Raw genomic sequence first — 16,689 nt, 5'->3', positions numbered from 1 at the left:
TTCATTTCTATTTTTGCTGCAACACAAATACAGTCACATTCTGAGTACTAGGATTGGACTTGAATATATGAATGGTAAAGGGACACAATATAGCTTGTAACAGGGGGTATGTGTCCAATGAAGGAAGGAAGGGCCTGTAGTGTCAAGTGAGATTTCCCAGACCTCTGCTTTGTCTGATCATGTCTCTGCTGACTAAAAAAGTATTCACAACCTAAAAGTTGAGAGTTATGTTTCATTTGGCAGGAATTTTTAGGACTTCAAGCCTGGGAGGCAGCATCTCAAGTAACCCTGAGAGAACTGCTCAGGAGTTCTGAGGAGGTGAGGGGAGAGCTAGGATATATAGCAGTTTTGCAACAAGGGGCAGGTAGTCAGCACATCAAAAGATTACTGTTAATTAAAGAAAACCAGATATCCGGAGTTAAGGAATTTAGCGCTTTTCTCTGTATGGGAAGATGCAAGAGTCTGGGCTCACTGAAATCATTCCTTTGAAATGCACCTCAGCTATCTGGGGCCAGTATCCTGTGTTTTTACATCCTGAGTTTCCTTGGGGCTCACCATAGAGAGTGGCTGCAGCCTGATGGCTGCTAGATGGCAGGTATTCTTGCCTTCCTGAGTTCCCTCAGGGCCACCAGATCTGGCAGTGGCTGTAATCATTGATGGCTGTGACATCCTTTGTCTACCGGTAAGGCAGGAGATATTCCATTTATCATCTCCATGATCTGCATCTTTGACCATATTAGTAAAGCACGATGCTGGTAAGATATCTGATTCACGTGAATCTGATCCTGGGTGTTAGCACCAGCTGTATCTGTACTGTTTACTTTTTAGAAAAATAGACTGGGAGCCACTGTGAAAAAATATTAGTGGATGTCTGGATGTCTGCTATAGCATTTTTTGTAATTTTCGCTTTCTTTAAGTTTCTCAAAATAAAAATAAAACAAGAGGATGGGGGTAAGGAAACGTATGCTTGAGCAAAGGTAGGAACATGGGGTACAGGGGGACAAAAAGGTGTTAAATTAATTAAACAAGGAAGCCATTAGACTGATGTGGCTCTAATGCCCTTGGCAGTCTCTGTAAATGCCTCAAATTTCGGAAATCAAAGGTAAGAACCAAACCCAAACAGCCAACTAGGCTTTAACGTTATAGCCAATGAATAATTTCCTTGCTTTGCCTTTATTCTATAAAAGTCTCTCCTTAGTTCCTGGAGCACCCCTAACTGAAAGGAGTAGGGCTATTTGGAATTATTTTATTGTACTTGTTAAAAATGTGCATTAAAATCTAAAACTCCAAGCCGTAATTGTCTGTAGAAATGGCAGGTGACAAACTAAATATTTTTAAACCTCTCTGATTTGCCTCTGATGAGCACCGCCCTCTCAGATGTTCTTTTGATATTCCACTATACGCAAGCCATCTGTGGGTGAATCATCGGGTGGCTAAGAAAGAAGTAAGAAGTCTGCAGCCCACCGAAAAAAATACTTTAGCATTGTTCTTAAATATTTATGTACTTTTAATTTCTCCAGGGCCGGAGAGGTTTACGAACCCAAAGCGCACAACAGCTGGGATCGCAACATCGAGAGTAAAAGCGTCCTGAGAAGTCGGTGACCAGCCACGGGGTCCCCAGGTCAAGCCCGGTCACGATTTAGGATTCCCCAGTTACAAAAAGTGAACTCTCCGCCGGCCCACTAACGGCCCCGGACCCGGGGAGGCGGGGCCAGGAAACGCCCAATGCGCAGACTCCGCGGCCGCACGCAGGCGCACAAGGGAGAGGCCACGAGGGCGGGGCCCCGAGGGACGGAGGGAGAGTGCGACAGAGGGGGGCCCCAGGCCCGAGTGGCCGACGTTGGGGCCGTTCCGTTTCTTACGCCTTCGGAAGGATATGCGGGTGCCCATGGCTTTGCAGGGCGTCTCGGTAGTGGAACTGGCCGGCCTTGCCCCGGGCCCGTTCTGCGGTATGGTCCTGGCGGACTTCGGGGCGCAGGTGGTGCGTGTGGACCGGCCGGGCACCCGCGGCGACCTGAGCCGGATGGGCAGGGGCAAGCGCTCGCTGGCCGTGGACCTGAAGCATCCGCGGGGAGCGGCGGTGTTGCGGTCGCTGTGTGCCCGGGCGGATGTGATGCTGGAGTCCTTCCGCCCTGGTGAGCCCCACATCCCGACGCTACGCGAGACCGGACGAGGGACGCTCCCCGAAGAAGGGAGGCCGCCGGGCATTTGGGGTTGGCACGGCACACCTTTTCCCTGTTGCCACCCGAACCCTTTCCGTCCCTGTCTGTCTAGACCTTTCTGTTGCATTTGATATTGTTGCTGATCGTTCGCCCACTGAGACGGTCTTCCATATTTGGATTCCGAGATACTGTTGTTGCCTTTGCTCTTCTCATACCTCTCTCTCACTCCTTCCCAGTTTCTGTTTTTTTGAGTCACCCTCTTATAGTTGCCATTCTTAATTACTTGAGGATCGTGAACCCTATGAGAAACGATCGAAAGCCATAGATTCTCTCCCCGGAAAGCTGCATATAGGTACATAGTCATTTTGTTACCGTTTGGAGCTTGGTGTACCTCATAAAGCCATCCACGGACCCAGGACAACTCCCTGTCTTAAATGCTGGTGTTCCCAAGTTCCAGCTTCTGCTCAATTTCCTTTACACTCTGCTGCTTGGAGCTACCTTATCTATTCCTATTATTTTTACTTTTTACAGGCAGATGTTGGCCAAGTCTATAACTCTACCCCCTTTTAGAGCCACAGACTTCCGGAATACCCAGCTCCTGTCCATTTCTACTTGGCCTTCCCCCGGGCACTGCAGCTTCCACGTATTCCAAACTGAGCTCATCATCTTCCCTACTAAAATGAAAACTCCTCTTTGTGTTTTATTTCAGTGAAATAAAACTCCTCTTTGTGTTTTATTTCAGTGAATGGAACCAATGTCCACCCAGTTGCCTGAATCAGAAACTTGTACTTCAACCAGGACTCCAAATCTTCCTTTCCCCCTGCCAGCTTTCAGTTATCACCAATCCCATCATTCTTCCTCCTTCCTATGACTCAGGATTCTTTCTCTTCATACCTGCTGCAGCTTCCTTGGCAGCGTTTTTTAAAGCTGATGTTTGGGTGTAGCACCACTCTGATCTATTCTTAGACAACTGCCACCGTCATCTTGCTCAAGTACAAATACAGAGCTTTGCCTGGTATATAGCAGGAAGGCAGTAAATGTTTGGTGGATGAATTGAATGTCTGTGGGCATCAGGCATATTTAAATGTGTCAATTCATTTACCCTCAGATTTGAGGATTATAACAATAATAATTTAGTAATTAGGATTATGTCATGATTTAATAATACCATATTTGAAGTTGAAGGAGGTTCAGCATGGTTAAATAACTTGTCCACAATCTTGGAATTAGGAGGAGGGTACAGCTGTGAATACAGACGTAGCTGCCAGGGGAGGGGATTGTGGCTGTTGTTTATCTAGGTAGAGGAATAAAGTTCTTTTTATTTTATTTTTTTATTTTTTATTGAAGTATACTTGATTTACAATGTGTTAATTGCTGTACAGCAAAGTGACTTAGTTATACATACTTATACATTCTTTTTCATATTCTTTTCCATTAAGGTTTATCACAGGATACTGAATATAGTTGCCTGTGCTATACGTAGGACCTTGTTGTTTATCCATTCTGTATATACCAGTTTTCATCTGCTAATCCGAAACTCACGATCCATCCCTCTCCCAGCCCCCTACCCCTTGGCAACCACCACTCTAGGAATAGAGTTCTTTTGTAACTTATCATAGCTTTATGGAGGCAGAGGCACGTTATAAGCCTGTGGAAAGAGATGAGGCATGGATCCTGCCAGAGGAGCTTCTGAGCTGATAGGGAAGATGGAATATATACATACATAAATAAGTATAGCAGGAACTGATGCGGATATAGACATAGAAAAGGTCCTGAAAGGAATAGCAGCTTCCAAAAGTGAATTTTTGGTCAAAGACCCAGAGTAACTTCCAAAAGAACAGACCATTTCTAATAAATTACTAAGGAGAGAATTTGGGGAACTATAAAGGGCCTGAATAAAGGGATGAAATGTCCACTCTGAGGATTGAAGATGCTTGGGTATGCCTCAAGGGATGCAGGGCAGTGCTGGAGGGCAATAGCATTCTGGGGGTCGGGGGGAAGCCACACATTCCAGAAATGGGGGCTTCACTCTCTGGGTCCTTAATTACTGGCAATACCCTATAAACCCGCAACAAATGTTACTAGTTTTCCTTGCAAGAGTGCTCTTTTATGTTTACCACAAAGAAGGGATTATACCCATCCTCAATTCATGCTCTCTTAAAAAAAAAAAATTGTAACTTTTCTCAAGGTGTGATGGAAAAACTCCAGCTCAGCCCAGAGATTCTGCAGAGGGAGAATCCAAAGCTTATCTACGCCAGGTTGAGTGGATTTGGCCAATCAGGAAGATTCTCTAGGGTAGCAGGACATGACATCAACTACTTGGCTTTGTCAGGTATGTTGAAAACAATAATTTCTCTACACTTTTTATTTTGTTCCCAGTCAAGATCTACGGTTACACTTATTAAAAAGAATTTTTTTAAAGTGAAGATTTAAATATTTGCTGGAATCAATAAAGAGCATGTGGTTGTTTAAAAAGGGTTGGTTTGTCTTGGAACAGTCATTCTCATCCTCCCCCTGCCTTAACACATTGAAGGGGTAATGTGTTCACTAATAACGTTTACTGACTACATTTGTGAAGTTAATTCTCCAGCAAGCCCCTGCTAGGAATTAAGAGACTTGTTGGTAGTAGAAAGGGTTGCTCTATATTTTGCAAAGATATAGTTTGATTTTGATACCCCTCGTCCCTCACTTTATTGAGAATCATTGACTGAGTCATGATTTTAGAAATTCTGTGAATACTAGAAAAAGCCCATGGTTTTCAGGTCATAATATCACCTTACTAGAGTTTTTGCCTGTAAGAACATATCTTAGGGCTTCCCTGGTGGCGCCGTGGTTAAGAATCTGCCTGCCAATGCAGGGGACACGGGTTCGATCTCTGGTCTGGGAAGATCCCACATGCTGCAGAGCAACTAAGCCTGTGCACCACAACTACTGAGCCTGCGCTCTACAGCCCACGAGCCACAACTACTGAGCCCACGCACCACAACTACTGAAGCCCACACGCCAAGAGCCCGTGCACTACAACGAAGAGTAGCCCCCGCTCACTGCAACTAGAGAAAGCCCACATGCAGCAACGAAGATCCAACTCAGCCAAAAATAAATTAAAAAAAAAAAACATATCTTAGAATGGCCTAATTCTAGATTTCTAAGAACTGCATTGCTGAGTCAAGGAAGTCTCAAATTTTCTGTGTGTACACATTTAAAGCCTGAGGAAAAGAGTGAGTGTAGAGTTGGCTTTTCTCATCTACTTAAAAATTTAATTCCTTTTCTTTTTCTTGTGTTTATTTTCTTGCATCTCTTTCTAATAAGACTGGAAGTGCATTATACTGTTGTTAAGCCATAAAGTGCTAAGTGGATAGCAACCGTTTCCCCCCCAAAACCCAGTGAATAAAAACTTAGCAACAGAATTCTGAAAATGTTAGTCGGAATAAAGTTTTAGAGAAAACAAAATAATCAAACAAGGAACGTTGTTAGAGGGAAAGCCTTCTCTTTTTTTTTTTTTTGCAGTATGTGGGCCTTTCACTGTTGTGGCCTCTCCCGTCGTGGAGCACAGGCTCCGGACGCGCAGGCTCAGCAGCCATGGCTCACACGCCCAGCCACTCCGCGGCATGTGGGATCTTCCCGGATGGGGGCACGAACCCGTGTCCCCTGCATCGGCAGGCAGACTCTCAACCACTGTGCCACCAGGGAAGCCCAGAAAGCCTCCTTATAAATATGCTGAACAGGTTTAGGTTTAGAAAAGCATTAGGTATTAGTTTTCACTTACAACAGTAACTAGAGAGATTGGTTTTTCCCCTAAGATGTTCATGTATTTATTTAAAAGAGGCACTAAGTTTACAGTTGGTGTTCCCCGATTGTTTTTAATGGTGTAGGTGTTTTATCAAGAATTGGCAGAAGTGGTGAGGCTCCATATGCCCCGCTGAATCTCCTGGCCGATTTCGGTGGGGGTGGCCTCATGTGCGCACTGGGCATCCTGATGGCGCTGTTTGAACGCACACGCTCTGGCAAAGGTCAGGTCATTGATGCCAACATGGTAAGTGTTGATTGGGGGAAATGATAAGCCTACTAGTTGTTCCTGAGGTCGATACATGGCTGCCTCACATCCTCTTCTGAACAAGACGAGATAAATGAGATTTGAAATTTGAATCCAAGTTACCAAGGATGGCCTTTTCTTTAAAATAGCTTCATATCTTGAACATGTGTCAGAATGTCATATTTTGATCATCTGTTTGTGGAGTCAATCTTCTAAACGTTTCATGACTCACCTGATTTCTATGTTGTGTTTCAACAATTTTCCCCGTGCTGTCTCTTGTGCTTAGGATATGGTTTTCAAGAAATCTTCATTCAAAACTGGGCTCAGGAAGTCTCCCTTAGCAGGTAGAGAAGATTCTTAATGATGCTCAAGTAAAATGGGCCAGTCTAGACCTTCCCGCTGCATTGTGTAGGGGAGACTCAAGTGTCGGGATGCTTCGGTGTTTTTACCCTCATGCACGTGCCTCATGTTATCCTAGGCACTTTTCCTGTGTGATTTCTCCTGATCCCCCAGACAGCAGTTTCACTTGGAATACATTGTTATTTTAAAGAAGAGGAAACTAAAGCACAGAAATTTGCCCCAGTTCTCACAGCTAGTTGATGAGAGCCCAGTCCAGTGTCACTATACCTTTGCGTTTGGACAGATCTTTGGCGGTAGGGTGGAGAATGGATTGGATGGAGAGAGAAAAGGCGAGAACTAAAATGGTTAATGGTAGAATGGGTCTGGATTTAAGGATTTACATTTGAGATGTAAAATTGCTGGGATTTGGTGAGATATTGGCAATGAAGGGAGAGGGAGGAATCAAGAATGGCTCCCCCATCTCTGGATTGGAAGACCCGGTGGATGGTGGCCCTGGAACCCTGGGGAGGATTGCTGAAGGAAGAGGGTGATTGGGGGAAATAGATACCTTATTCTTTAATTTTTTTTTTTTTTTTAATTTTCTTGGCTGTGCCGCACAGCATGTGGGATCTTAGTTCTCCGATCAGGGATCGAACCCTTGCCCCTTGCGTTGGAAGCATGGAGTCTTAACCACTGGACCACCAGGGAAGTCCCCAGATACCTTATTCTTTTGGGCCAGTAGTTTCCAAATGACTTTAGCAGCAGAATCCTTGATCCAGGCCTGCCTGTGATGACCTGGAGTTGTCTCTTCATCAGACTGTTGCCTTAGAAACTAGAGTTAAGGTAACTGTGGAATGTGCAGTCCGTTTTATGGTGTTTACTCCTGATCTGGGAGTGCTCATCTGACCTGGGGGGCTGTGTGTTGGCATGCAGGCCATTGGCCTACGTGATGAGAAGAATATAAAAGGTTGGGAAATTGAGGCTGCAGTGCGTCAAAGCCTCTGGTCTGTGGCAGCACGCGCTACATGTGCGTGAGGGGAGAAGAGAAGTATGTGCTGGGCAGCCTCATGATGAGATGAGGATTATAACTGCTGTGCCTCTTGTCCTCTATCCTCCTATGACACCAAGTAAAGGTGGAATTAAATTAGAGCCTGTTTGTATCCTGAGTGAGCCAGACCAGCCCCATAACACTGTTAGGACGTCTGTTTTCAATAGACTCATCACTACATCCAGTGTGTAAAAGAGATTCTATATGTATATGTATATATATGTGTGTGTCTATATGTGTGTTTGTGTGCATATGTCTAAATGTGGGGACACTCTAAGATCTCTGTAACCCCATTTCAAAAAAAAGCACCACCACAGGCCACTTATACAAACTCCACTACTTGGTGACAACAAATGTCAGATCCATGAATTGAAGTGTGCATGAGCTTCCTCCAGTTAAACGGGAAAACTGGGATGTACCTAAAGATATATTTTGTGTTTGTTTTATTACAGCCAGAATCTGTGAGAAGTCCCATGCTCACAGTTGGAATGGGGCCCCTCCGTTGGTAACCTCAGAGACAGGGATGCTTTGATGGCCTTCTCCCTGTGGTGCCAGAATCATTAGGATCATAACGCCCTAAGGATAGGGAAGTAGTCTTCTTTAGATAGCCCAGTGCATCCAGCCTTGTGATAATCATACCTGAGTTTGTGAATCCATTCCCGTTACTTCAGGACTAGTGGGAAGTTGGCATTCCCAAACTAGTTTGTCTGTACTCTGAAAACCCATATACCTGCCACCCATACTGTTACGTTTATTTTGTAACTTTCTAGTGATTATTAAAGTTAAGATATATTAAATACTCAAATTTGTTTTCTTGGGCTTGGAGTCAAACTAGAACAAACTAAATTTAACTGTCATGTGATTTACCTTTAAAATGTGATATGCTTCATATATCTGTGTGTATGTGTTTGTAGGTATTGAGATCAGATGATAGATTTTTAAAAAAACCTTTTTGCTTTGTTTTCAACTTTTTTATCCTGACAGTTGTTAACATATATAAAAGTAAAGAGAATGTATAATGAACTTCCAGGTACCCTCACTTAGCTTCAAAAATTATCAACATTCTGCCAATCTTATTTGAAAGGAAGAACAAAAGTAATTCCTTTAAGTCTTTTCTGAACAGTATTCCCTGATCTGAATAGTGCAGAAACTCACTCTGTCATAAACCTGCTCTAACTCACTTTCTTGAAATATCAAAGAAGTTGTATAATTAGATATAATCTTCCTATATTCTAAGATAAACATTTTTATACAAATATTTTTTAAAAACTCAAGTAGAAATCGATCATGCTTTTTATAGTTGAATTGCCAGGATTTATACTGTATTCTGTTTCTTCAAAGGTGGAAGGAACAGCATATCTCAGTTCTTTTCTGTGGAAAACCCAACAAACAGGACTGTGGGGACAGCCTCGTGGACAGAACATGTTAGATGGTGGAGCGCCTTTCTACGCAACCTACAGGACGGCGGACGGCGGGTTCATGGCTGTTGGCGCATTAGAGCCCCAGTTCTATGAGCTGCTGCTCAGGGGTGAGTACCTCTTTTCTGTGGATGTTTTTTGGACTATTTTGGAGTCTTTTGAAGTTCATGATGTCTTTTATTATATATCCACCTTATAGTTTACCTAATTATAGCCATCATTATATTGTGGGGCACTTCCCCCATCTTTTAAATTGACAAGTAAATTTACAAGTCTGTAAAATAGCTCAGATTAAAAAAATAATAATCCTTTTTGTGGTAGTTCAGTGTTTTTATCACATTTCATACTCCGTAGTATTGGATATTTATCTTGCCCATGTGTGCCCACATCCTTTTCTTCCCTGGAATGATCTACTGGTTCTACCAGTTTTTGTTCCTTGATAAATGTCCCTCATGGTACTTCAGTGATGGGGTCACCAGAGCACAGAGAGACTTTGGTGAATGAGAGTTTGTTGGAATATGTTACCATCACTTGATGCTTCTGCAGTTTACCTTTCTTGCAGATTCTTGTCTTATTGACATGTTGCCACAAGTTAGCAGGAAAATTTGGGATCCCCTCTTCCCTAATTGATAATTGGACTGAAGTTACTTTGTTCCTGTGAAATGTGAATTTAAAGTTTACAGATAATTTAGTATCTAAGAAGTTGTAGAATGTACTCTGAAGCGGTGTGACAGGCTGGTTGCAGCACATTTATCTTTCAGCTTTAAGTTTGGAGTTTTATCGCCGTGTTTGGTAGCTTTTCACATGCGCAGTGCTACTCAGAGTTATTTGTATATCGCTGAAATGACTGTTTTTGCTAGCCTCAGAAAGCATTCTGCGATCAACTATATTAACTTCACCAACTTAACTATAAGTTAGAGAAACCATAGAACAAAATGGTTTATCTAGATCATAGAGGATGCCTTTCCATACAGAAATTAAGACTAAGACTAGAGGTCAATTCAAAATTTTGGACAGAACAGTGCTATACGAGGGGCTGAGTGGTGGGAACAACACTCCCACTCTGGGGTTCAGGGCCCTAGGAAGCAGCAGATACATAACATAGTGGAGTCTGTGCCTTACAAAAACCTTGTGTTTTTATCTATAGGGAATTTAAATATAATAATAAAATTAACTAATCTTCAGTGAAATTTTATTATCACCACGCACAGGCAATTCTAAATGACAGTTGCAACTGACTTTTTTTTTTTTTTTTTTGACAAATGTCTCAGGAATAGGGCAGTGTAAGCTCTGAGTGAGATCAACTAAAGACAAGCCCTGAGGGTGGGGATTTTCAGGGAGCTGTCAGACAGGCCAAACATTGGCGCTTCTCTGGGGATAGGATTTTGTGGGAGCTTCAAACTCATTTTGCCTCCTCTTCCTTGGCTGTTAACCTACTGATTTTCATGACTACCATTGTTGAGAGCCTGTTGGTTTTCAAGGCCATCACAGAGCTGGGGAGAGAGGGATGAAATTAGCCTAAGTTCTAACACCACAAAGCTCACTGGTCTTACTGAGTTCAGTCATTTTTTTTCTTAAATATGCTCCTTAGATTGTTGCAAGCTTTTAGTTAATGTCTAGAGTTACGAAAATGTTGATTCTGACAATTTGTGCCAGTGTTCTTGTTGCTTTCATACAGGAGCCAAGTTTTGAAGGTCCTTGCTCTGTCATTTCAGAATTTAACTCCTCTCTGTGGTGTATTTTGTTGTTTTCTTAAAAACATACATGTTTAGAATGATCATGTCTACCATCCACACTCCACCTCATTTTGTAGCAGGCAGACTGCTCCAGCCCTTGACTTGTGGTAATCTTCTCCCGGGTTTCCTCTTTCTGAGTCTAAACTCTGTAACCCCTGAGTCTAAACTCTGTAACCCCTGAGTCTAAACTCTGTAACCCCTCCAGTTGTTTTGCAGTCGCGGCCTTTTGTGGTATCTTTCATGTCCTCTCTTCCTTTAAAGTTCACTAAGGATCCTTAGCTGGCAGGTGGCTTGTGCTTTCGGCGGACTTAGCAAGTTCGTTCAGCTTTTGTTTAATCTACGTAGTCCATGCCGAAATGCCTCAGCATCTTCTTTCTTCTACAATATTGATTTGCAAAAATAGTACTTGTACTTGTCCCATACACATTACTTCTCTCTCAGGCCTAACTGGACAAACCCCCATATCTGTAATGATTTTTTGAGGTAGTATTAATTTATTTATTTCACCTTATATACTGAGATCTTTGAGAACATACCTTCATTTAGCTCTCAGTATCTGAACATAAATACACAAGGTTTTTGTAAGGCTCCGACTCCTCTGTGCTATGCCCCTGCTGCTTTCCAGGGCAAAGAAGTCTGAAAGTACTGAGAATTTCATGACCTCTTGAGACTCTTGTAGTAAATCAGATAAGCAATAGAGATTTTTTTTTTTTTTTTTTTTTGCGGTACGTGGGCCTCTCACTGTTGTGGCCTCTCCCGTTGCGGAGCACAGGCTCCGGACGTGCAGGCTCAGCAGCCATGGTTCATGGGCCCAGCCGCTCCGCGGCATGTGGGATCTTCCCAGACCGGGGCACAAACCCGTGTCCCCTGCATCGGCAGGCGGACTCTCAACCACTGCGCCACCAGGGAAGCCCCTGTATTCTTAATAGTGACTAAAATGGTAAATTTTGTATTTTGTGTATTTTACCACAATTTAAAAAAAAATGAAAAAAATTCAAAATAGTGTATTTTTTTAACGAAAAAAATGTAAACAATACAGAATTTGTAAAGTAAGAGGTAAAAATTCTCCCTTGTCCTTCCGCTTTGGGAAAGTTTGGGATGTGGCCTTGAAGCACTTTCCCTATGCACATGCAAACACAATTAAAATTTTTTTACAATTTATATATAATCTATTTAATTATATAAATTTATAATTAATAACTATTTTTATTCAAAAATATAGCAAAGACATCCTTTTTTGTCAGTACCAAAGATCTTCAGCCTCACCCTCTATATAGCAGCCACATCATATTCCGTGGTATACCTGTACTAAAATTTATTTAACCACTTCCTTATTCAAGTTAATTTACGTTCTTTCCAGGTTTACATTATAACACATAATGTTTATTGTTTATTAATAAGCATTAATCTTTGTACATATGTCATTGCATACTTGCAGCATACATTTTTGACTGCTTAATATGTGCCTAATATTGTGTTACAGAGTAGAAAGTTTATGACGTGTACTTAAAACAATAAATATTTTGTATAATTGTGTGTGTGTGTGTATACATGTATGTATAAGGTAGTTTTTTGGAAATCAAAACATATTTTCCCAAGTTTTAAATGGTGTCTGAATCCCCAGGTCAGTCTCTGAAAGTCTGTTTGACTTATAATAGCAGAAATTGAATATTGATTGTACTATAAAAGCTAGCCACAATCGATAATTGTGCTCTTTGGCGAAATGGACTCAGAGTTACGCATAGGCTGTCAGCAGCACAGGAAGCAGCCCACCCTAAACCACTGGTAGTTCATTCTGGGGCCTTGATGAGGGGTCCTGAGCTTGCTGGGAAATTGTGGGCTGAGAAAGGGTGATAGGACGATGGAAGAGCTGGTGTGTCAGAGTTAGGGGTAGAGCCTGGGGTCTTGATTTCTAGTATTTTCCAGTATACAAAGTATGATCTGTGTAATCTCAAGTATAGTGTTTGTTGGAGAACTATTGACTCCAGTTTTACTTAGTTTATGATTTTGATCACATTCTGATTTTTTGTTTTTAAAAAACTGTTTAAAAAAGCGTGCAAATATGTTTCCAGCAGTAGCTGTGGTCTACTTAAATGCTTTTGGCCAACTGCTCGTTTTATGTGTTTTTTAATCCCAGAGTTCGGGGCTATCAGGAAAGAGAAAGCAAAGTGAAAGACGCCCTTAGAAACATTTCCTTATAGATTTTAGTGATAAACCTGAAACTGTGGCTCCATATCTTTCCTGGCTTTGAATGGGGCATGTGGCCACAGAGAAAAATGTACTTGTATATCCCACAGGTGTTTCTTCACAGCTGTTCAGAACTATGTGAATTCTCTTCATATCCCTCAAAACACTAAGAAGAGCCTGCAGTATTCATGTCTTCTTACCTCCATAGGCACTTTTGCATCTTCAGAGCAGCTTACAATTGGTCATTGTTTTTCAACATGGTAGATGAGAAAAGGATGATAAAAGTGAGAATTACTTGATTAACTTGGCCAAACTTATGCAAAATATTATGCGTAATTTAAATTTAGAAACCCTCTTCTACAAGAGGGAATAAAAATGACAGTTACACCAAACCCCAACAAAGTGTCCCCTTGGGTATAATTTAATCAGCACTGGAGTTTGGTTGTATCTACAGGGGTAGGTGCTTGTAGTCAATAAAGGAAGCACAGGTCAGGTCATGGGGCAGAGAAGCCATCCTTCCTGTGATATCCCCTGGTGGATGCTTTCATCCTCTCTGTCCCTTGTGTTGATGGGCCCTTCAAGGTTCTTCATACTTGAGAGAGCAAAAAAGTCTCTGTGCCCCCTGTTGATTGGCTGGCTGAAAATTTTCTGTCCTGTTTGCTATAGGAACAATTTGCATGTGTCTTTGGTTACTTTACAAGTTCTTTGTTCCTAGGTCACAGCAGGGTTGTAAGAGAGTAATGAGTCAAATATCACTGCCCTCCTAGAGCTCTTTTATTTGACGAAAATAAAGAGAAATGAACATTATTTATAAAATTGCAATCTTGAATTTAATCATTTATCCTTATACTTCTTCCTTGAAAACAGGGGTACAGGCATACCTCACAGACTTTGTGGGTTGGGTTTCAGACCACTGCAATAAAGGGACTATCTGAAAAAAGCAAATCACATGAATGTTTTGGTTTCCCAGTACACATAAAAGCTATGTTTACATGATACTGTAGTCTATTAAGTATGCAGTAGCATTGTCTAAAAAAACAACGTACATACCTTAATTAAAAAATACTTTACTGCCAAAAAATGCTAACCATCATCTGAGCTTTGCATGAGTTGTAATCTTTTTGCTGGTGGAGGATTTGAAATATTGCAAGAATTACCAAAATGTGACACAGAGACACGAAGTGAGCAAATGCTGTTGGGAAAAATGGCGCCCATAGACTTGCTCCACCCAGGGTTGGCACAAACCTTCCATTTGTAAAGATGCAGTGTCTGCGAAGTGCAATGAAGTGAAGGACAATAAAACGAGGTCTGCCTGTAGTCTTGTATAAAGTGTTTAGATTTTAGCTTTTGTAGGGTTTGGGAGCACTATATGAAATATGGGTTTTTTTTAATATAAACTTACTTATTTTATTTATTTATTTATGTCTGCGTTGAGTCTTTGTTGCTGCGCGTTGGGTCTTTGTTGCTGCGGGTGGGCTTTTCTCTAGTTGCAGCGAGCAGGGGCTACTCTTTGTTGCCGTGCGCGGGCTTCTCATTGCAGTGGCTTCTCTTGTTGCGGAGCACGGGCTCTAGGTGCGCGCGCTTCAGTAGTTGCGGCATGCGGGATCTTCCTGGACCAGGGATCGAACCTGTGTCTTCTGCATTGGCAGGCGTATTCTTAACCACTGCACCACCAGGGAAGCACATGGAGTTATTTTAATTCAATATGACAGATAGTAACATCATGAGGAAATTTCTTTTTAAAAACCTACTCAGAAGGAAGAAGTCAGTTTCTGGAAACTAGACTATTAAAAATAGACTATTTTGGTTGAAATGTAAATAATAAAATCTTGGTAAAGACTTGGAAAGTCTGTTTTGAATCCTGTTACCCCTACTACCTTCTCCAGCCTTTGGCTCCAACTTCAAGTTGAGTTTGAATTTCTTCTTTTGACTCATTTGAGAAACCCTGTAGAACATCCTGTTTTGGGTGACTATAGTGAGTTCAAAACTCATTTTCACTGATTATATTTACTCTACCCAAAGCATACTAATTTAAGAAATTGTGTTTTTCTCTCAGGACTTGGGCTAAAGTCTGATGAACTTCCCAGTCAGATGAGCATAACTGATTGGCCAGAAATGAAGAAGAAATTTGCAGATATATTTGCAAAGAAGACAAAGGCAGAGTGGTGTCAGATCTTTGACGGCACAGATGCCTGCGTGACTCCTGTTTTGACTTTTGAAGAGGTTACCCATTGTGGTCACCACAAAGATCGGGGCTCATTTATTATTGATAGTGAGCAGGGTGTGAGTCCCCGCCCTGCACCCCAGCTGTCCAACACCCCAGCTGTCCCTTCGTCCAAAAGGGATCCTTTTGTAGGAGAACACACTGAAGAGATACTCAAAGAGTTTGGCTTCAGCCAGGAAGAGATCAGTCAGCTTAAGTCAGATAAAATTATTGAAAGTAATAAACCAAGAGCTAATCTCTAACTTCTAAGCCCCACAACTCAAATAAATTTGAATATTGCATTTATAGTATAGAATAATGCAAAAAATTGTATGCATGGAAACATGAAAAAACAATATCACAGTGGTCCAACTATTCTGATCAGGAAACAAGGCTGATTATAAAGTGATGATTGAATTCTGAAAACGGTTAACATCATGGCTTTTGATTTAGGAATATTTTTAGTTGGCCTATACTAAATTGTGGCAGTTTTTCTGCCTTCCAATTTACTTGATTGGTTATATTTGTTGATTTAAAATATTTATAATATACTTTAAGTGAATTAATATAATGCTTTTTATTAAATAAAGCTTTTTCCCCCCCAAAGTTCACTCATGCTTTTAAGTTTGTGAAAAACTTTCAAGAAAGTTCTTTAAATAGAATCTAAATCTAAATCTAAAATCGCCTTTTGTTACTCCTTGAAATATTTTAGTCTCTACTGTTAACCAGAATGAATGTCCTTAGATAGAAAAGTCTGATCCTTTTAATTTGGTGAGGAAATCATTCAGCCACTGTCTTGGAACTGGAATTTTAGAAAACATCCTGAGATTTCCTTCAGATAGTTGCCACCTCTCCGTCGAGACCCGCTCCTGTGTGTAGCTGCCTGTTGGTATCATCCAAATGTGTCTCTTGATCAGTAAACTCAACCGTCATGCATTTGAAAGTGTTAACTAGACTTTTCCTCCTCTTACCAGTCTCCAGCTTCCGCTCCTGTGCTGTCTCCCTCTGCCCCCAGTAGGCCCCCACGGCTTACGCCTCACCTCATTTGGCCACTGTTCACATGTCCCTTACGGAGAGTCCTTTCCTGACCCCTGTCCAGGATGGCAGCTGCCTTGTCACTCGCTCTCCCCTCACCCTATTTCATTTTCCTTCACACTGTGTATCACTGCTGACATGCTGATTGACCCCAGCCCTCATTCCTTAACCAGTGCAGGCTAGAGTGGAAGCTTTATGAAGGACTTTGTAGGTTTCATTCCTGGGTTTCATTGCTAAGTCCCCAGTTCCTAGAGTAGTGCCTGGCCCATGACTGGAAACTTTGTGAATATTTATTAAAGGAATGAAACTCAACAGTGAAGTGCTGTCAGTTCCACCTTCAGAGCTCCCATATCCATCCTTCTGCCCATCTCCCATTGCTGCTTTCATCCAGACCCCTGTTACCTCTTCCCTGGACTACTATTCAACTTCCCTACCCAGCTTTTCACCTTCATTTTTTTCCCCATCATGTAGCAAGTTCTGGATCTCATTTCCACACACAGCAACATCCAGAAGAAGAGAGCATCTCAG

General features: G+C 41.9%; 2 protein-coding genes across 3 annotated transcripts in view; both read left to right on the top strand.

Annotated features, from left to right (window-relative positions):
* C1QTNF3 (C1q and TNF related 3) overlaps window positions 1-5,774 on the top strand; it is a 35,619-nt gene extending 29,845 nt beyond the window's left edge. The window contains exon 7 of the transcript XR_010941917.1: window positions 5,670-5,774. The gene's annotated coding sequence lies outside the window, so the exon portion shown is untranslated. The remainder of the gene's footprint in view (window positions 1-5,669) is intronic.
* Window positions 1,567-15,732, top strand: AMACR (alpha-methylacyl-CoA racemase). 2 transcript variants are annotated; one of them, XM_067730483.1, is made up of 5 exons: window positions 1,567-2,213; window positions 4,351-4,494; window positions 6,035-6,195; window positions 8,924-9,110; window positions 14,980-15,732. In XM_067730483.1, the coding sequence occupies exons 1-5, from the start codon at window positions 1,877-1,879 to the stop codon at window positions 15,387-15,389; spliced, it is 1,239 nt and encodes a 412-aa protein (XP_067586584.1). In that variant the 5' UTR covers window positions 1,567-1,876; the 3' UTR covers window positions 15,390-15,732. The 2 variants fall into 2 exon arrangements, with proteins under 2 accessions (XP_067586584.1, XP_067586585.1); XM_067730484.1 differs by having other exon boundaries at window positions 1,599-2,135.
* The last annotated feature ends 957 nt before the right edge of the window (window positions 15,733-16,689 follow it).

The sequence above is a fragment of the Pseudorca crassidens genome, chromosome 3 (genome assembly GCF_039906515.1).
Source record: "Pseudorca crassidens isolate mPseCra1 chromosome 3, mPseCra1.hap1, whole genome shotgun sequence".
In the NCBI taxonomy this organism is placed as follows: domain Eukaryota; kingdom Metazoa; phylum Chordata; class Mammalia; order Artiodactyla; family Delphinidae; genus Pseudorca; species Pseudorca crassidens.
This window is presented reverse-complemented; position numbering and strand designations above follow the sequence as displayed.